This window comes from Eubalaena glacialis, chromosome 11 (genome assembly GCF_028564815.1).
Source record: "Eubalaena glacialis isolate mEubGla1 chromosome 11, mEubGla1.1.hap2.+ XY, whole genome shotgun sequence".
NCBI lineage: Eukaryota > Metazoa > Chordata > Mammalia > Artiodactyla > Balaenidae > Eubalaena > Eubalaena glacialis.
The window spans coordinates 110,889,208-110,909,114 of record NC_083726.1 but is presented as its reverse complement, the minus strand read 5'-3'; the positions used below and the strand labels follow the sequence as shown (position 1 = coordinate 110,909,114).

Genomic DNA, 19,907 nt, shown 5'->3' with positions numbered 1-19,907 from the left:
GCCCCGTCCACCCCCTCCTACTCCCCAGTTCCTCTCTGCTGAGTCACCTGAACTGGAGGCAGTGAGGCTGCTGTCATGGCTACACTGGTGTCTTTGCTGTCATGACAACAGCACACTGCATCAGTCGTGCTCCCAGGGCACTGAGCTCCCTCTTTTCAGCAAAGGACAGTAATGAGAAATGACAAGCATGCAGCAAAGGGGGACATGCTTTGGGTAGCACAGGAGGGTGGAGGGGCTCCCAAGGCCCTTGTCAGGGAAAGCGCTGCCGTCCTGGTGGAGCCTGAGGAGGAGGCCGCGTCCCCCCTCCACTTACCCAGCAGACTCCTCAGTGAGGCGCTTCCCACCTCCCCTCACCATTAGCTGCCCTGTGGCCCTGCTCTTCCTGCTCCTGCAAAAGTCTGGCCGTGGACCATGCAGATGGCTGCCAGCCACAGCCAGCCTTGGATCTGGGGCCCCAAGGAGGGAGGGCAATCCCAGAAAGGCAAGGGACGGGCTGGAGTCGGGGTGCAGGGCAGTGCTATCTGCCTTTTAAGCAAAGGTTATCACCATGCAGGCTAAACTTAGCCACAGGCTTTTCAGCTGGAAAAGGGGGCTGGTCTCAGGTTACGCTGGGCCAGCAAAGAGGCCCCAATTCTGTCCCCCAGCACCTGCTGATGGGCAATGTCCATTCCACCCCACCCCCTCTAAACCCTCAACCCTTCAAGTCCTCAGAACCAGCCCTTCCTCCATCCTCAGCTTACAAACCCAGCACAGCGCAGGCTTCTGACTGGTCTTGGAGAGGAATGGATTCCTTCCTCCACATCACGTGTGCGAAGGGGCTGGGGGCCTGTTCCCACCATGTGCCCAAGACCTCCCAATATTTTCCCTCTTCTGGACTCCTCACCCTGCCCCCAACATCCCCTGGACGCAGCCAGTGAAGGGGAAGCCCTGGCTGCAGGGCTGGCCTGCACGTCCCAGGATGGGGAGGGACTTCCGCCCTCACGTCCTGCTCTCGGCCCAGGGCTGGACGGGCTGGACAGGGTGAAAGAGGCATTGTCTCCCAGCCCGGGCGGCACAGCCCTCAGGTTTATTTCCCAGGAGCGACTTTGTGGGAGGCCTCCGGCCCTCTACCGGGCCAGCCCCCAGCAGTGATGCTATCCCGCCCCGGCGCCCCAGCCCGGGCCTAGGGGAGAGCAGGTGGTGCGCACAGGGCCTGGTTTGTCTGCCCCGATTCTCAGGTCTCCAGGCTGCCTGCGCCGCAGGACGTCGTGACCTTCAGTGCAGACCCCTCCCCCGGAGCCTCCTTCCTCTCCAAGCCCTCACAGCCCAGGACCCAGCCCCGGCCCCCAGCCCGGAGAGGCCCGAAGCTGGGCGGTGGGGGGCGGAGGGAGGGGGGAAGAGGGGGCTGGGCAGGGCACTGAGGGAGGCCCCTCCCGAGCCTTTTCCTCTGCTGTTCCTGTGTCACTACCGAAGAGCCTCGAGAAGTTCCTCAGCCTTCCCGCCTCTCAGCCTTTGAAAGCAGGGGAGCGGGGGCGGGGAGGAGGAGGAAGGGGGACCCTGCAGCCGCGAGCTGTCCCTGGCTCTGGGTCCAACTCCCTATCTAACCGGCTCCCCAGGTCCTCCCGTTACATCCGTGCAGCATCCCTCAGTTCTCACCAGGGCCCCCGGCCCCGAGTCCACAGAATCCCGCAGTAACCCCTCGCCCCCAATCCCCGCCAAGCACCATCACCGGTCCCCTCCTCCTCTGGGCCAGTCTCGGTCCCCTCCCCCTCTTCGTCCTCAGCCCACACGCGCGGTGCGTGCACATTTGAAGAACCAGGCTGGTCCAAAAAAAAGCGGAGGGCCGACTACTCGCGACTTTACGGGCGCACGTAGCTCAGGCCTCCGCACCCCGGGGCTGGGACTGGGCGATGCGGACTCGCGTCACCACGCCCCCGCCCCTCACCTTCCCTATAAATTCCGGCTGCAGCCTTCCCCTGTGTTCTCTGCTCCTCACCGTTCGATAGACGGCTGTGTCTTATGTGCAGTGCCAGGTAAAGCCTGGCGGAGAGGATCCACAAAGGGCTCGGGGACGGTCCCGAAAGGGACAAGGGGCGTGCGCGGGCCGGGGGTGCGGCTGAGGAGGCCGGGGTCCGGGTCGCGCCCGGCGGGGCCCCCGCATTGCGGGGGCGGGAGGAAGGACGTGCGGAAGCGCAGGTCCGGGATGGAGGCCTGGGGGAGGGGCGGGGAGGGCAGCGCAGGACTCCAGCCGCTTCGCCCCGCGTTCTAATGCTCACCTCCCTCTGCCCGCAGCTGCGTCCCGGAGACAAGATGGTGAAGGTTGGAGTGAACGGGTGAGTTACGGGGTGGGGCGGGGTGGGGCAGTAAGTCCTGCGGTCCCCACCGAATTGCGTCTGTAGGTCTTGCCCTACTGTGTCTCTGCCAGCGCGTGGGGGACCTGGATGGGGGTGGTCGTACCCCCCCCCAAGGAGAACTCAAGGTCGGTGCTCAGACCTGGAGGAGGCCTTCGCAAGGCCTCGTGCCCCCCATCCCCGGCTGTTGCGCCTCTTGCTAACTCCGCCTTTGCGGAGCCTTCCACTCCGCCTGCGGCAGATACACAGGAGTCTCCAATTCTTGCTCTGGACCCATCCTTTAATCCCCCAGCTGGGGCTCTTTCTTTCATTTCGCGCCCTTCGCGGTCACGTGCTGGGGAGGAGCCCGTCCCCCACCTCCAGCCCGTGCCGCCGGCCGGGCGCAGCCCCGGGATGCAAGAGGCACAGCTGCGCACAGAACCAGCTGGGGGGGGGGTGGGGGGGAGCGGTCATCTGCGGTAACCAGCCGCCATGTTGCAACTAGGAAGGAAATGAATGAACTGCCGTTAGGAAACCTTCCTTAGCCCTTCAGCCTGCCTCCTTCCTTGCCTATGACTAACTCTCCTACCCCTGTCTCGTGGGGGTGGAGTCGCCTTTATCCCTTAAGCCAGGTGAGGCCAGGCTTTCCCTTTCTTGTTCAACTAGACCTCAACTTTGACCATACTAACTCTAGACCATCCCTTAAACCGCCAGCCAAATTTCCCCCTAGGGATGATAGGATGCTTTTCCTAGGTGGTTCTCTGATGAATCAAAAACGTGGGTTTATGGGGGTGGTCTTGTGTTGTTTTGGGGTTTTTTTCCCTTTCCTTTTTCCGGAGAGGTGTGGTAGCCGTGGCTTGGTGCCATGCTGGGAGAGCTGAGTCATGGGTACTTAGAAATTTTCCACCACAAAATGGCTCCCGGAGCTGCAGCCCCTGTCTTCACAGCGGCTCTCCTCGAAGCTCATTTCTTCCATCCATGCCTAGAGCTGACCCAACCCTAAGGGCCAGGCTGTAAAGGTCACCAGGAGGATTAGGTGTCTGTGAGCCTCGGGCATCCTGCCCTTCTCCCCATCCCGTCTTCCAGAAACCAGATCCCCACTCCACCCTAAGCTGGGGTTAAATATAGCTGCCTGACCTTTTCTGCAGCTGGGGTCCTGGGCTTCCGCTCTTTTCCACTTCCTCCCCCTGCCCTCCCCACACCCAAACATCTGTTGCTCCCACTGCTGATTTTTGGAAAAGAGCTAGGAAGGACAGGTACTAAGCAAATCAGAATGCTGGGATTAGGGGTTGAGAAACCATTCGTTTTCCCTGTCTCTTTCCCTTTTGTAGGAGGGACTTGGGGAAGGGGTGGGTTTCCCCTGGCCAGTTCACTTCTGACCTTTGCTCTTGCCCTTTGAGCTTGGTGATGCTGAGTGTACAACTCTTTGCTCTCTAGAGAATGTAGCCCGAAGCTGGGCCAGACAGGAACAAGCATTTACAGTTAGTGGGTGTGATGAATGCCATGTGCTTGCCACGTGTCCAGACTGTAGGTGGCAGCAGCAGCGCACCACCCTGTCACTCCTCAACGGATTTCAGATGACTAGCGGGTGGGCAAGTCTTTGAGCCCAGTCACCTCTTGGGCAGGATGTGAGCCTTCACTTTGTGGCCGCGCTGGGAAGCCAGGCTGGCCTGGCAGAGTTGCTTAGGAAGATAAAGTGAGCTCTCCTGGGACTTTTCTGGTGGTAGCAAAGTGTCATTCTCTTCCCTCTGAAAGAGGGTGAGTGGGCCTGGGGCTGCTTACATACCCAGGAGGACTCTCTCCTCCCTTCTCATGCCTTCTCACCTGTTGTCCCCCTCAGATTTGGCCGTATTGGGCGCCTGGTCACCAGGGCTGCTTTTAACTCTGGCAAAGTGGACATTGTCGCCATCAATGACCCCTTCATTGACCTTCACTACATGGTGAGTGCCACCCGTGCTGGTGGCGGGGAGCAGAGCCTGGCTGAGGCGCAGCCCCTTGATGCCCTCCCTGGTCCCCCCAGGTCTACATGTTCCAGTATGATTCCACCCATGGCAAGTTCCATGGCACAGTCAAGGCTGAGAACGGGAAGCTTGTCATCAATGGAAAGGCCATCACCATCTTCCAGGAGTAAGTGTGGGAGACGGAACAGGAAGAAATTTGCCTTGGAGGAGGTACTGGAGTGGGGTGACCTCTTTGGGTCCGTGGCAGCCCATGTCCCTGAGCTTTGTTCTGTCTTCCCTTGTAGGCGAGATCCCGCCAACATCAAATGGGGTGATGCTGGTGCTGAGTACGTGGTGGAGTCCACTGGCGTCTTCACCACCATGGAGAAGGCCGGGGTGAGCAGCAGGGAGGTGGAAGAGGAGGGGAACTGACCCTGGGCTTTGGTGTGACGGGAAGATTGGGTGGGGCGGACCTAGGCCCGGAACGGGGAGCCTGGGTTTGTAAGCAGTCCTCTGCTGCAGGCTCACTTGAAGGGTGGAGCCAAGAGGGTCATCATCTCTGCCCCCTCTGCCGATGCCCCCATGTTTGTCATGGGCGTGAACCATGAGAAGTATGACAACCACCTCAAGATCGTCAGGTGAGCGCGGCAGAGGGCATGGAGAAGTGGGCAGATCGTGCTGCATGGTACATGATGGACGTGCCCTTGACCTGCCTCCCTCTTTCCAGCAATGCCTCCTGCACCACCAACTGCTTGGCCCCCCTGGCCAAGGTCATCCATGACCACTTCGGCATCGTGGAGGGACTCATGGTATGAGTGATGGGGGGCTTACCAGAGCACATTCAGTCCACACCCAGGGTGGGACCCTTCTCCCTCCCAGAGCATGGCCCTGGGGTTCCAAGGGATCTGCTCAGGTCACTTAGTTCTTCACCTGGGAGGAGGGAGGGGGGTGGCGTGGTGAGCACTAGGCAGGGCCTTCATGCCCCTTCCTGTTTCCAGACGACGGTCCATGCCATCACTGCCACCCAGAAGACCGTGGATGGCCCCTCCGGGAAGCTGTGGCGTGACGGCCGAGGGGCTGCCCAGAACATCATCCCTGCTTCTACTGGCGCTGCCAAGGCTGTGGGCAAGGTCATCCCTGAGCTGAACGGGTGAGACTCGTTGCTGTTTTTCTGCCCTGGGGACCCGGGATGCCTGGTGCTGACTCTGCTTCCTTGTGTCTACAGGAAGCTCACTGGCATGGCTTTCCGCGTCCCCATCCCCAACGTGTCCGTCGTGGATCTGACCTGCCGCCTGGAGAAACCTGTAAGTTTGGCCTGGAGCAGCTTTGGTGGGCTGGGGCTTGCAAGACTGGAGCTTGAATAACCGCCTGTCTTTACCTCGTCAGGCCAAATACGAGGACATCAAGAAGGTGGTGAAGCAGGCGGCGGACGGCCCCCTCAAGGGCATCCTGGGCTACACTGAGGACCAGGTACTGGTGGGTCAGGGAACTTGGTGTCCACGTGGCCCCGGTGAGCAAGACTGGGTTCTGTGCTTGGCTCTCTCTCCCTAGGTTGTCTCCTGTGACTTCAACAGTGACACCCACTCTTCTACCTTCGATGCTGGGGCTGGCATCGCCCTCAACGACCACTTTGTCAAGCTCATTTCCTGGTGTGTGGCGGGGGTGTGGGAGGTGGTGCGTCAGAGTGGGACTGGGTCTGCTGCCCCCTGGTGGCCGGCTCGGGAAACCAACCCTTAACTCCCTCTCCTTCCAGGTACGACAATGAATTTGGCTACAGCAACAGGGTTGTGGACCTCATGGTTCACATGGCCTCCAAGGAGTAAGAGTCCCTGGCCCACCAGCCCCAGCAGGAGCACGAGAGGAAGAGAGAGGTCCTCCGCTGCTGGGGAGTCCTTGCCCCAACTCCATCCTCCAACACACTTGAGAATCTCCCCACCTCCACACGGTTTCCATCCCAGACCCCATGAGGAAGGGGGAGGAGGAGGGGCTTAGGGAGCCCTACCTTGTCATGTACCATCAATAAAGTACACTGTACCCAGGCTACTGTTTTGTCTTGCTCCAGGGTCTAGGATAAAGGGGAGGGGAGCTGGGCTGGAGCCAAGGAGAACTACATCTTGCTGACAGCACCCAACCAGCCAGGAGCCCCGCCCTGGTCTGGGAGTGGACACTGCTCCCCTGAAGAGCCACCTGTCCTCAGCTCGCCTTGGTTCCTCTCTGAGGCCTTTGGGTGCCACGGGGACTCGCTGTGCTCCAGATGGCTGTGGCCGAGCCCAGAAATGGCCTGGCTCCACGTATCCAGATGCCATTCTGTCTGCAGCTCCCCGGAGGGTGACACTGGCACAGGAAGTCAGGGCAGAGTCCGCCTGGCCTCTGGCCAGTTAGCTGACCTCTGCAGCAGCATGGAGCACGGCCAGCCTGCCGGGTGCAGGCCCCAGCTCTGCCCAGCGGCTGCGGCTACAAGTCTCAGTGCCCCAGTGACCACCAGCAGTGCAGCTGTGTGGGTGCCCTAGTGTTGCTGCAGGGGTTACAGTAGGCTGGTCCATGGGAAGGGTGGGGATGGCTTTGCTCCCACGTCATCTGTCACCCATGGATGCACGTGGGTTTAGCGGTAGAAGCACAGCTGGTGCCGCCAACCAGGGCTGAGGCCCTGGCTCTGCCACTCGAGGCACCATTACTTGGGGCAGGTTACTTACAACCTCCGCACCTGCCTTGCACCTGCATGTTTTTGAAGTGATAACTAGCGCACTCCGCGCAGAGGACTGTATAACCACCACCAGGAAGTGCTGGAAACAGTGACACAGGCGTGTTCAATAAATAGTCGCCAGTTTCATTATTATTAGATTCCACACAAACATCAGCTCAGCCCAGCCTGCCTCAGGCAGCGATGCTGAGGGACCCTCGGTCTCGTAGCCCCAGTTCGCCAAGCTTTTCCGAGTCCAGGATGTCTTCTCACTCAGCCGGTTGGTCTCAGCGTGTGACAGACATGGAGGAGGCACACCTGCAGCTGATGCTTGAAGAAACTGAGACCCTGAGCGCACGTGCATACACGCTCGTGTGCACACACGCACGCGCACACACACACACACACAGCTTCACCTTTCTGTCACCCGGCGGTGACTGGGAAACAAGCAGGAGCTTCTGTCTCCCTCCACGATGCTGATACTGCACCCAGCCAGACCCAGCAGCCGCCGGACCGGACGCACTAAGGCCCCTGTAACGCGCGGCACTTCCGCCAGGGAAGGCTCACAGCCACACCACTGCTGCCGACGGGCAGCCGGCCGTGAGCGCTCGGACAACAGGGAGGACAGCGCGCCCTGCCCAGGCCCGCTCCCTCCGCTTGTGACGCGGAGGGAAGCCCTCTCTGTTGCACAAGCCACAGAATGTCCAGCCTAATCCCCCTCATACCAGTGCCCAGGCCAGTTAGCACCAGTACAGAATCAAGACAGCCAGCTGGCTCGAGGCCACAGGGACGGAAGGAAGGACAATCACGTTCCTTACTCAGTGGAGAGGGTGAGGGGCCACGAGTGCTCTGGCAGCATTTTAAAGATGGGAAAGTAGCATTCACCCACGCATGAAGGCAGGAGAGCCGGCTGTGCAGGGAGTCGCCCGGGAAGGGCAGGCCAAGCCTCGCTCCAGACACCCCAGACCCCTAGAGAGGCCGAGGACCAAGGGAGGAGGCTGGGGAGGAGCGCCCCGTCCCCGGGGCCAGGCTCGGTGCTGCAGGACAAACGGCGTTCCCTTCTGTGAACCACCCAGCCCTCTGCCTCGGTGAGTCCCAGCGGGCCAAGCTGCAGGAGGCCCCTATCTCACGGCGCCGTCAGATGAGACGTCGCGATCGGAGTCCTCGGCCTCGCTTGGTGGCGGGGGGGGCGGCAGGTCGCTAAGCGGGGCCGCAGTGAAAGCAGGAGACTTTCTAGAAAAGAGCGTCAGTTGTAACCTCGGGGCGGGGAGGAATCCTGACAAGGCTGGCACGCCCACCACCCCTGGCCTGGTCCCCTGGCAGGCGGGTGAGCAGCATCTCAGGCAGGGCAGAAGGGCCACAGGGCAAGGGCGGATGCAGGGCAAGGGAGGGGGGAGGGGGGTAAGAAACGGTCCCCACTTTAACTTGGGGACTCGGAGAGGCTGAGTTCAGAAGTATCTGGGGTCACAGTACGAGACGCCGCCACAGCCGGAGGGCACCGGCTCTGCGGCCCCAGCTTCACGTCTATGAAGTAGTTTTGCGATTTTTAAAAACTTACGCAGGGTCAAAGGCACAAATTGTGGCCCTGACTTTAGATAAAAATCTGCCCCTTGTGCTCCTTGTCAGTTTTTAGCTGCCTTTCTAACCAAGGGAACCGCCAGAGTCAGCGGCATCAGGAGGTTTCGGCAGTCCAACCACGGATGGATGCCCATATAGTCCAACTGCCGAGGGGGAGGGAGCTGTCGGGCTGGGGCAAGCAGACCAGGCGACCTCCAACGGGCAGCCCCACGGCAAGACGGGCCTGAGTCACTGCCGGAGGGTCTCAGGGCTCTCCAGTGAGGGGTGCGGGGTACCGTCCCCTCCCCACCTGTGCCCAGGGGGCCCTTACCGGTCCCCGGACTGGGTGATGAGCCGGCGGCAGGTCTCCATCTGCACGTCCAGGCCCCGCTTCATGCTGCACATCTCCATGTACTCGTGCAGGTGCCGGTTCATGTCGTTCTTGGCCGTGGCCAGCTCCAGCTGTGGCGGGGGCAGGGCAGGGCCGCCGGGTCAGCAGGGCCCCTGTCCCCCGCCCCTGGGAGGCTAACCTGCCAAGGGCACCCCGGGCGGGGGCACAGGCAGCCGGAGTGGAAGGGAAGGACTCAGATTTTAAACTAAACCAGCTCAAGGCAGAAGGTGCCTGATACTCCATCATTCCTTCTAGTTTCCCCGGGAGTCTCTCCCACAGAGGCTTTCACTAAGGGATCTGCTCTGGGCCTGCGCTCTCAGAATAGACTCCCAACGAGAGCCGTGAGGAAGGGACGCTCCTGAGTGCTTGGGCGGCACATGGGGATGGCCTTGCCCCTTCCCGGGGCCCCCCCGGGGCCTGCTCTGGTCCTCACTCCCCACACAGCGCTGTCCCCCCAGCCTGTCCCCCTCTGCAAGCTGGGAGCTCCTGGCAGGGCTGGCCACGGGGCCTACTCATCCCTGCGTGCACGCCCCGCACCTCAACGGCAGAGTCATTAGTTAACTTCAAGCAGCGTCTACGAGACTCATGGCCCAGAGGCCGGCTGGGCCCTGTTGAAAGGCGCTCTGCTCTCTTACCACCTATTTCCTCTCATTGCTTTTCTCACTTGTAAGCCCTTTTCAGAGATGAACGGAAGGACTGCCTGCCTCGCTGAATGTCCGACGGGCTCTGAGATGTAGCCCGACTCAAGACACGTCATGCGTGACATGATGTGTGGCCCGGAGTCGAGGGAACGCAATCTCCCTCCCAGACCCTGCCTCTGCGCCACAGGCTCGAGGTAGAGCCGAGAGCCAGGCGCAGAGGCGGTGAAAGATCTGGGCCACAGACAGTGTGCTGCCTCTCTTTGTTCTGGGCACAAAGAACAGGGGCCACAAGGGGAGGCAGAGTAAAACTGTCCGGAGGTGATTTGCTTGACTGCCTGAGAGCAAAGAGAAAGGGCGGGAAACCACCCGTGAATGGTCTGAACTGGGCAGAGAGGATGGGAACTCGGAGAGAAAAGAAAACAGTCACAGAGCCAGACAAAGAGATGGCAGCCTGGGTGGATCAGAAGCCCTAGTGAGCACGGCTCAAACGACGGCCTGGGTTCCAGAGCTGGGATCCCCGTCGGGGCCCCCGCAGCAAGAGCACGTCCAGGGGCAGGACGCGCTGACTGTTCAGTCCAGGAGGGAAATACAGTGCCGCCAGCTCTTGTCCAGACTGGCTGCCACCTCCACCCCAATCCCTACACCTCAGGAGAGCCGGTATCAAAGAGGGGCGGGGGGGTGTCTGGAGCCCATCACTCAGCGGGGCAGGGAACAAGGGAACGAACCAAACACATTCCAGCAGAATACGAGGCTAGGACGGCCGCCAGTCTCTACACATTCAGAGCAGGGCTGCAGGAAGGAGATGACCCCACAAGCCACACTGAAAACCCCGCGCACGCTGGCGGCGGGGCAGGGCGGAGGGGTGAGGCTGGGAGCAGATGGGGAGGGGAAGGAGGGGGGAAAGACTTCCCGCCCACCCTCCACCTGGGCCTTGGTCTCACCATCCAATGATGGAAATGGTCCTTGCCTCCATCCCAGGGCCCCTGAGAGATCAAAGGTCACTGAGTTAAAGGGACCTCAGGTGTCCCATTTGGATGTCCAGGAGCACCACCACCGTGTCCGCCCTCCTGACACCTCCCCTCAGGCCGTTCTAGGCGTAGGGAGGAGGCGGACAGCGGGATGGGCGTAAACGGGAGAGCAGAGTGCAGTTCCCCGCCCAGCTCCTCAGCTAGGGGCGCACAGCTGGCTGTGCCTTTCTTTTCTTTTTTTTGGCCACATGGCATGCGGGATCTTAGTTCCCCGACCGACCGGGGGATCGAACTGGGGTGCGAACCCGCGCCCCCTGCAGTGGAAGTGTGGAGTCTTAACCATGTGACTGCCAGGGAAGTCCCCAGCAGTGCCTTTAAAAGTGAGCATCTGTCTGCCTGGGCAAAAAAAAAAAAACGAAAGCAGGTTTTGCTTAAAGGAGCAGGGCCAGCTAACGTGCGTTGGGGGAATGAAGATGTAGGAAAATAATTCCTCAACTTCCACTGCCGCTGTGAGGGCAGTGGGCTTGGAGAGAGGCTGAGAGTTCCAGAAGGCCCCCATCCTCATCCCCAAGTCAGAGGGCGTGGAAAGGACGCTCTCACGCTTGCTCGGGCAGGAGGGCTCACGAGAATCACACGCAAGCCTCGTCCCACAGGCCCTCTTCCCAGGTGCCACAAATCCTTCCCGCCGCCCCTAGAGGCCTAGAGTTTAAGTTGAAGCACCAGTTCCACTCGCATCTCTAGAAGGTTCCTCAAGGCTAGGGAATAAGAATGGAGATTTCCCCACTGGCTCAAAGGTTGAGCCGAGGCAGCAGCAAAGTTCAAGTCCATCTGAGCGGACTCCACTACAGCACTAACCATAATAACAGCAAAGATAATAAAGCAACGACTATACGCTGTGCTGACTACGAGACAGACGCTGCCCCGCACTCTGCCTGGGCCTTATTTCACTTGACCTTCAAACAACCCTGAGGGAGGTATTAGTAAGAATCCCACTTTACAAATAAAGAAGCAGGCTCAGAGAGAAGAGGCCTGTTCAAAGTTAGAGTGGAAGTAAGTGACAGCGCTGAGGTTTGAACCCTCATCTGTCGGCCTCCCTCCCCAGCCTGAGGTCTTAAGGACCCACCAGAGGTGCTACAGTGGGGAGATCACTCCGTCCCCGCCAGGAAGAAATGGGGAGGCCCTGGTGTCTGGGGTCCCGCAGGGGTGAGGCCATTGCACCTGCGACCCACCGGGAACCTGGGGCCCTCGTCTTCAGCGCACGGCCTTACCTCTATCTGGTCAATGGTTTCCTGATATTCTTTCTCCCGGGTTTTGAACAGGGACTCAGTATCTTTAATCACCTTCTCCAAACTGTCTTCCGGCTGCTGGAGTGGAAAGGGAAGCAGGGGGAGGCCAGATGGGAGGGGTGGGATGGGGCACCACAAGGCAAGGCGAGGGAGAGAGTGAATCAGGTTAAAGGAAGCCGGAGAGAGAGGGGACGAGGACAAAGGACCAGGGAGAAGCAGGTGACGGATGGTGGCCACAAAGGGAAGACAGAGCACGGAGTGGACGGTGGGCCGGGAGGAGATGGGCCTGGCGCCCGGAGAGGAGGAGCCGGGGCCCTGCGGCTGGGAGGGCGGTTACCTCTCCCGGGGCCTCTGCAGCAGCCAGGGCATAGCCCGAGAAATCCTCCCAGAGCAGCAGGGTCTCCTCAGTCTCCTCCCAAGTCAGGCTGTCACAGTCGTCCTCAAAATCATACTCCCTCCTAGAGACAGGGAGCCCGGGCGTCAAGGCGGGCGGCGGGGAGGGGCTGCTGGGCGGGGCTCCGGCCTCGGGCGAGGGGCGGCGAGGGGCCTGCAGGACTCACAGCTGGCTCAGCACGCGCTGCATCTCCTCGTTGATGCTGAGGGCCGCGCTCTCCTCCTCATCCCCGTCGGGGCGGCAGGGCCCCTCACTCTCCGACAGGGAGGCGTCCTCCTCGACGGCAGCCTTGCGCTCCCGCTTCCGCCCCCCCATGGACGGGACCTTAATGGGAGACAAGTGCAGAGACTACAGAGACGAGGCCGGGTGCATGAGGAGAAGGGCGTGGGCGCCGGCAGGGGAGGGAAGCATGGGGCAGCGGGAAGGGCGGGCAGACAGAGAGAAGACACAGTTACAAGACGGAACAGAAACACCAGCGTCACCGAGACAGGCAGACAGACACACATGGGGACGGGGCTGCAGACTAGGAGGAAGACAGACAAGAAACAGAGAAAACAGAGCAGTAAGATAAGGGGGAAATGGCTGGCCTCGACCACAGTAAGATGTGCATAATGGCCCAGAGAATTTCTTTTCTAAAAAGTCTTCTAGTGAAATGACTGAACTGAGAGGGAACTTTCAGGCTGCAAGGAGGAGGGAGACACGGAGTTGACAAAGCAGAACCTGAGTCACACATCCAGATCTGGAAGCCAGAGGGCAAAGGGAGAGAGAGAAATGGAGGCAAAACAATGAGAGAGGGAGGGAGAGAGAAGAAGGGGAGGGAGAGAGAGAACGGGTGGGGGGGGGGAGAGAGAAGTGGGGGGAGAGAGAGAGAAGAGGGGGAGAGGGAGAGAAGGGGAGGGGGAGAGAAGGGGTCAGAGTGAGAGAAGGGGGGAGAGAGAGAGAAGGGGGGAGAGGGAGAGAAGGGGGGAGAGGGAGAGAAGGGGGAAGAGGGAGAGAAGGGGTCAGAGGGAGAGAGAACAGGGGGAGAGGGAGAGAAGGAGGGAGAGAGAGAAGGGGGCAGAGGAAGAGAGAAGGGAGGAAGAGGGAGAGAAGGGGAGGAGAGAAGGGGAAGAGGAAGAGAAGGGGGAGAGGGAGAGAGAAGGGGGCAAGAAAGAGAGAGAAGGGGGGAGAGGGAGAGAGAAGGAGGGAGAGAGAAGGGGGAGAGGGATAGAAGGGGGAGAGGGATAGAGAAGGGGGAGAGGGAGAGAGAAGGGGGAAAGAGGGAGAGAGAAGGGGGTGAGAGAGAGAGAAGGGGGGAGAGAGAGAAGGGGGGAAGAGGGAGAGAGAAGGGGGGAGAGAGAGAGAAGGGGGGAGAGGGAGAGAGGGGGCGGGGGGGGGAGAGAGGGGTGGGGAGAGAAAGAAGGGAGAAGAGCAGGAGGATGGAGGGGAGGGGTCTGCGCTGAGAGCCCTGCGGGTCAGGAGGCCTGGGGAGCTGAGAAATGGGCCGGGGACGCAAGAAGCTTGCGTGAGAGCAAAACTAACCAGCTTCTTCTGTGGAGGAAGCAAGAGAAGATGAAAGGCAGAGAGGCGAGGAGGCGGACGGGAGAGAGAGGGGAGGGGAGAGACGGCGTTAGAGACCGCTCCAAACTCCTCTCCAGAGGCTGTCCCTCGCCCCCCAGCCTCGTCCCGCCAGGGCCCGGCTGCCGCGCTAAGGTCTCCGAGAAGGGGCCGGGCCCAGCTCGCGGAGGACCGGCTCTCGCAGCCCTGCGCCCCCCTACAGAGCTCGGGCGCGGGCGCGGACACCGGGCAGTGGGACGGGGCGGGGGCCGGGCCCAGGCACCCCTCGCCCTCACCTGGAACATCTTGATCACGTCCTCGCAGTTGCGCTGCTGGGCCAAGTCACAGAGCTTGGCGGTGATGTCGATGCGGCGGCAGATGTCCATGTCCACCTTCATGGCCTTCTCCTGGATCTTCGTGTCCAGGTCGGACAGGTTCTGTGCGGGGTGCACGGGGAGCGGTGAGGGGGGTCCTCAGGGCCCGGCAACGTCCCCTCATCCTCCCAGACACACGGCCCCTCCCAGCAGAAGGCACCCCTCTTCCTGGGTGCCCCTCCAGCACTCTGCCCAGGACAGCTGGCTCCCTGGCCAGACGGGGCCCCCGAAGGGCGTGGCCCAGTGGCTGGGACCCGCAGGGGGCTCCCTCCTGGAACTCAGGGTCCAGGAGAGACTGACTGACTACCAGGGGCTATGGGAGTGGAGAAAGTACCGTAATGGTAACATCAGCTGACACTGAACCAGCGCCGCCGTCCTAACTCAGTACGTCACACCCTTCGAACCAGCCTGCAAAGTACGTGCTCTACTATCCCATTCCACAGCCCCAGATATGAAGGCAGAAAGGGTCAGGACTTCACCCGGGGCCACACTGTGAGCAAAGCACCCTGAGTAACGATGGAGGCCACGGGGACTTTTGTTCTCTCTTCTTCTCCTGAGTTAGGGGGTGGGCAAGGGGGAAAAAAATGGAAGCACATACACTGGGGGGAGGTTAAGTGAAGTGGGTGCAACTAAAAAGGCCGGCGCCCTGGCCTCAGGCAGCCTCGCCCCGGCGGGTAGGGACGAGGGGTGGCGTGGCCGCACTCACGTTGCTCATGAGCCCCTTGAAGACCACCAGCTCGGCCTTCAGCTGCTCCACCTTCAGGGCCAGCTCCTCCTGGCAGGCGTCAGCCTCCTGGGCCTCCTACGGTCGGGAGAAAGCCGGCCGTGAGCGGCACTGCCTGCGGGCGGCGGGCAGGGGAAGGTGGGACGAGGCGGGGCAGGGCGGCCCTCACCTCCTGGAGCTCGTTCACGCGCTCCTGCAGCTGCAGCCTCACCACGTACTCCTCTTCCCACCTGCAGACAGCGAAGGGCCAGCGCCTGGGTGCGGGGTCCTCCCGCCTCCACTCCCCGCCCCCCGCCCGTCTGGCTCAGGCCCCGGCCCTGGGTCTGCTTCCCCAGACGGGAGGAGCCGGGCAGAAACGTGTGGCTCCAGGCTCCCCGCCAGCTCCCAGCTCACCAGCTGCCTTCCCGGAACCTCCGGCCTCGCACCATTTAAGAGCAACTGCGGCTGCTCTGGTCCCTCGCAGGGCCCAGCCCGACCAGCTGTCCGGCCGGCCTCGTCCCCCTCCTTCTGCCCACACCACCCGGCCCGGTCTCCCACCTCCGGTCCTCAGATCCGGGCTCCCGCCTGCTGCCTGCACCAGAACAGAGCTCGTCTAGCCCGCTGCCCTGCCTCCTGTGGTACCATTAATCCTGTAAAAGCAGCTGCAGGACACATATGGCATCAGCGAAGTTGGTCAAGAGCCTGGTAGGAGATGCTTGAAGTCCATCCCCACAAGCTCCAGAAACTGCCCACCCAGAGGCCCCGGGTGAGCCGCAGAGAGGGGCCAGGGTGTGGGCAGGAGCCTGGGATCACTAAGCACCCACACCCAGAGGGAGAGGGAAACGAGCATGGAAAAGTGCCTCGTTACTGTGGTGGGTGACAACTAGCGGCAGGACCTCCTGGGCCCCAGAATGCAGAGCCTAAGACCATGAGTAGGCTAGAAGACACTCCTGGCCAAGGCTGGGAGCAGGCCAGCGCGTCCTCCTCCTCACAGAGGCAGGAGGGCGAGGGCGGGGGCCAACACCCCTGCTTAGGATTGATTTCAGGGCCCCGCAAGGTTGGCTGGAACAGCAGGACTCCTCAGACCCCACTGACATAGCCCAGCACTTCTCCCCCATCCTGGAAAGGCTTCCTCCAGGCTGAGAAAGGAGGGGAACTGCACCGAGAGAAACCTCAGCACCAGAAAGGTGGTTAGGAAGCAGCACGGAGAACATACTCTGCAGGCCCAGGACTTGGTCTTCCCCTCCCCTCCCCTCCATCTCTGTTCCCAGGTGTCTCTCAGCTCTCTTCCCTGGGCTCCTCCTCCAGGCCCATCTCTCCTAGCTCTCCCGTTCCTCACTCAAATCCGCACTGCAGTATTCCTAATAATAACTCCTCGACATCACCGTGGCTGCCCCTCCCGGGCGGCTGGGCGGGGAGAAGGCAGCCCAGCTCCCCTCCCGCCTTCCTGGCTCCCCGCCCAGCCGGCCCTCACATCCTCCTCCCCTCGCTCTGGCATTCTCATTCAGACAGTTGGGGCCAGCGAAGTGCCCCAGCAGTGTCAGGTTATGTATTTTCTTAAAGAAGACCTTTATCTTTCTGGGCCTTGGTTTCTTCATCTACAACGTGAGGGCACGGGATGCAGTACCCTGATGCCCCTGGGGTCCATGCATCCCTGGAGGAAGCAAGCAAGACAGACAAGGGGACAATAGCCCTGGAGAAGACACATCAGGAAAGGTAGGACGGTGAACTCAACTGTTTCAGGTAGAAACTTAAGGAAGTTAGGTATGGATTAAGATTAATAAAATCTCACAGGGTAAACAAAAAAAAAAAATCTGAAAATAAACCATCTGGAAGCTCACTAGAATTCTATTTGTACTCCAGCCAGACAGTCCCACGAATGGGTTCGTTTTGACCTCTATTTAAATCTGGTCTCCCTCGCAAGGTTCTTTAAACATGGGTAGAACTTGAGCGATTTCCATGTATTCTACATTGAGCAAACATCTTTCTTCCAAATAAACGGGCTCCCTGAGTGAAGTGAGGAAGCAGGGGCCACTCCTATGTCGGAAAAACTGAGACCAGGAAAAAGAGATCCACCCAAGGTCACACAAGGCAGGGGAGCTGAACCCAGAACCAGGAGGCCTCAGCTCCTTCCCAGTTCAGTGCTCACACTATGCCCACGTCTTCCAGGCTACAGACAGGAGTTAGCTTTGCTATAAAGAGAGGAGAACAAGGGCAGGGGATCTGGGGTGGAAGAATGAGTAACTGCCAGGATCACGCACCACCCACGTCTGGCTGTGAGGCCCTCTGCACAGCAGCGTGCTGCAGAGACATGAGCTCATCAGTCCCCGAGGAATAACCCTTTGCTGCCCTGGACAGCTGGACCAAGGACAAACACTCTTCCCGTTAGAAACACAACACCCCAACAAGAGCAGTTGTTCCTGTGGTTATGGATGTATTCCAGAACTGTCCATGTTCCACTGCTGACGGCGTTAACTAACCCCTGCAGTGGCTGGGGCAGGATGTTTCTGGGTGGCATCTGAATGATGGTTTTAGGATAACTGAGACTCCCAAAGACACTTCAATCACGGACTACAAGTAAGGAAGGAAGCCAGCCAGCACAAGGACAGGACCCACCTCAGCAAGCCTGCTGATCTGTGATCTGCTAGACTCGGGCGGGTTACAGATCCCTGAAGTTCGCCCCCCGACCCCCAACCCGACCCAGCAGTCATTCAGCCAATCCCCACCAGACACAAATCTCTGCTCCACTGGGCTGCAAGGGTAATTCCCAGGCCTGCCCACAAGGGGTCAGAGTAGCTCATTAAGAGGTTAAACCTGAAGGCAAAGCCTCTTTCTGGCCTGTCATCTCCTTGTCTTCAACCGTGGCATCCCAGGCACAGAGTGTACCAAGTGCTGGCTGTGCTCACGCTTCTGTCCTAACAGCATGGATACCAACCCTCCAGGGGATCCACTTGGATGCAGCCAGCACTCCTGCGTCGCATCCCCTCCCCGGTGCCTTGTGCTACCCCGCAGGGCTCCCTGCAGAAAACCCACTCTTCATCTTCAGAGTGACCCGGCCTGCCCCAGCTGCCTTGTGTCAAAGGTGTGGTGTGTCCATGTTCCCAACCTGCTCCTACTCGGGTCCTTGCTGCCCTCTTCACACTTCCTCCGCCTTCAGCTCTGCACTTTCAGATCCCCCAGCTTCCGCTAGCCCTGGGCCAACTACAGGCCCTTCCCCTTTCCCTAGGGAATTCCCTTTACTCCTTCTTCCCCCCTCCCTCCTTTTCTGACCTATTCCCAGAAATGCCCTAAGGTCCCCACAGCATTTCGGTTTGGATGGAACCAGAGCAGCCGTGCTGCTCCCTCGGACGCCGTTTTGGGAAACCCTGGGCAGAGGCAGGATCATCAACTGCAAGGTGCAGCCCCCCTCCACCTCCCTTCTCATTTCCCTTCGACTCGCAAATTAAAACTACATCCTTTGCCTCTAACTTTTGATCAGTATGTGGAGCTTATATCACAAAGTCGCTCCGAGGGCTGAGCCTGGGGGATTAGGCAGTAGCCCGGATGTGACCTCTCAGACCCATGTCCCTTTTACACGTCACAAAACCCCACGGTTAACACAGTCCTCCAAACACTGCAGCCTAGATGAAAAACAAGGCTTCCCCGCAGTATTCGGCTCCTAGACGCCTCCTTCCTGTCACGAGTCTTGACTTCTGCATTCTCCAGGGATTCTAGTCTCCGGGTATCCAATTCCGTCTGTGGACTTCCAAGCTCCTCCTTACACAGCAGGAACTTTACTCGTACTGACTCCTCCCTGATTCTTGGGCCCCAGCTGCTCTCCGCTCCTGTACGAACACCTAGCACCGGCCCCAGTGTGGCGTGAGCTGAGCCCCGTCCCCACCTTCCCGATCCCTACCTCCGCTTGTACTCGTCCCGCTCGCGCTTCACTTTAGCCAGCACGTTGTAGAGAGCGCGGATCTCGGGGGTGATGGTGTCGATCTGGACGCCCACCCCGTCGGGGTGCACCCACGACAGGCCAGGCCCTTGCACCAAAGTGGGCTCCAGTCCCGGCCCGAGCCGGCGGGCGTGAGAGAAGGACCAGATGGTGCCCGGCATGAAGCGGGCCGACGAGGAGCAGGCGGAGGAGGCGGAGGTGGAGGGAGCCGGGTGGCAGGCCGCGGAGGGCGCGAGGGGGCCTGCTGGCGAGCGCGCGGGCGAGCCCAGCACCCGCGCCGACGGGGTGCAGACGGCAGCCGGCCGGGCGCCCAGGGGCAGCCCCAGGGGTCTGACGGGGCTGACAAAGCCGGTCTGCACGGCCTGGTCTCGGCGAGCCAGGCCCCGCCGGCCCTGCTTACCCTCCTCCAGCGCCTGCTGCAGCTGCTTCTCCAGCAGCCGGTTGCGGCGCTCCAACTCGTGCACCTTGGCCAGGAAGCAGCGGAAGCGGAGGTTCAGGGTCTTGAGCACGTTGATGTTGGAGCCCAGGTCGTTGCGGAGCGCCATGGCGGCGGGGGGCGCCGGGCCCGGCCCGGGCGGCGAGTAGGGAGCCGGGCCGGCCCGGGCGAGCGGCGCCGTGGGCACGTCCCCGCCGCCGGCCAAGTGGTCGCTTCCCACGGGGTCCCCCAGCGGCCCGGCCAGGCCTTGCTGCTCCTGCTGGAGGAGGAAGAGGTTGGGGCCGAATAACGGATTCATGGCTGCGCCTTCTGCTGGGAGATGGAGACCGGTGCAGGAGCAGGGCTGGAGGGTGAGGGAGGAGAGCCAATGAGGCGTCAGGGGGACGAGGGGCAGCCAATCAGACGGCTCGGCGGAAGGGGCAGAGGTCAGAGGGGCGGAGGAGGCCACGGAGGAGGCCAATGAAAGGCTCATTCGGAGGCTGGCACCTGGACCGACCTTTCCGGGTCTGAGGCTGAGCCCTGAGCCGACCGGACCCCGGCCCATGCCCAGAATCCAGCCAGAGTGGCAGGACATAAAACCCAGATCCTCCAGTACTCCATGGTTCTGGTGGCACGAAATTCACCTTCCCTACACCCCAATTGCCCTCCTCTCCCCTGAATCCAAACACCCAGGCTCTGACTCCATGACTCTCCTTCCCTGGGTCCCTGGGAGCTGACCTGATTTCTCAGTATACCACACTGTCCCGTCTTCAGAGGTT

General features: G+C 60.8%; 2 protein-coding genes across 7 annotated transcripts; one reads left to right on the top strand and one right to left on the bottom strand.

Moving 5' to 3' along the window:
* The first annotated feature begins 1,956 nt into the window (after positions 1-1,956).
* Positions 1,957-6,292, top strand: GAPDH (glyceraldehyde-3-phosphate dehydrogenase). Its single transcript, XM_061205767.1, has 12 exons — positions 1,957-2,012; positions 2,272-2,312; positions 4,150-4,249; positions 4,330-4,436; positions 4,555-4,645; positions 4,772-4,887; positions 4,977-5,058; positions 5,248-5,399; positions 5,475-5,553; positions 5,636-5,719; positions 5,801-5,898; positions 6,003-6,292. Exons 2-12 carry the CDS (start codon positions 2,290-2,292, stop codon positions 6,070-6,072), a joined length of 1,002 nt encoding a protein of 333 aa, XP_061061750.1. The 5' UTR covers positions 1,957-2,012; positions 2,272-2,289; the 3' UTR covers positions 6,073-6,292.
* Positions 6,293-7,075: 783 nt separating this feature from the next.
* Positions 7,076-19,451, bottom strand: IFFO1 (intermediate filament family orphan 1). Of its 6 annotated transcripts, XM_061204327.1 has the most exons (11): positions 18,675-19,451; positions 14,970-15,030; positions 14,783-14,878; positions 13,999-14,139; positions 12,333-12,490; positions 12,110-12,230; positions 11,755-11,850; positions 10,460-10,501; positions 10,244-10,307; positions 8,818-8,948; positions 8,062-8,162 (listed from the first exon to the last, which is right to left on the bottom strand). In XM_061204327.1, the coding sequence occupies exons 1-11, from the start codon at positions 19,445-19,447 to the stop codon at positions 8,130-8,132; spliced, it is 1,716 nt and encodes a 571-aa protein (XP_061060310.1). In that variant the 5' UTR covers positions 19,448-19,451; the 3' UTR covers positions 8,062-8,129. The 6 variants fall into 6 exon arrangements, with proteins under 6 accessions (XP_061060314.1, XP_061060308.1, XP_061060309.1 ...); XM_061204331.1 differs by lacking the exons at positions 10,244-10,307; positions 10,460-10,501 and adding an exon at positions 13,688-13,696 and having other exon boundaries at positions 7,076-8,162; positions 12,333-12,514; XM_061204325.1 differs by lacking the exon at positions 10,244-10,307 and having other exon boundaries at positions 7,076-8,162.
* Positions 19,452-19,907: the final 456 nt, after the last annotated feature.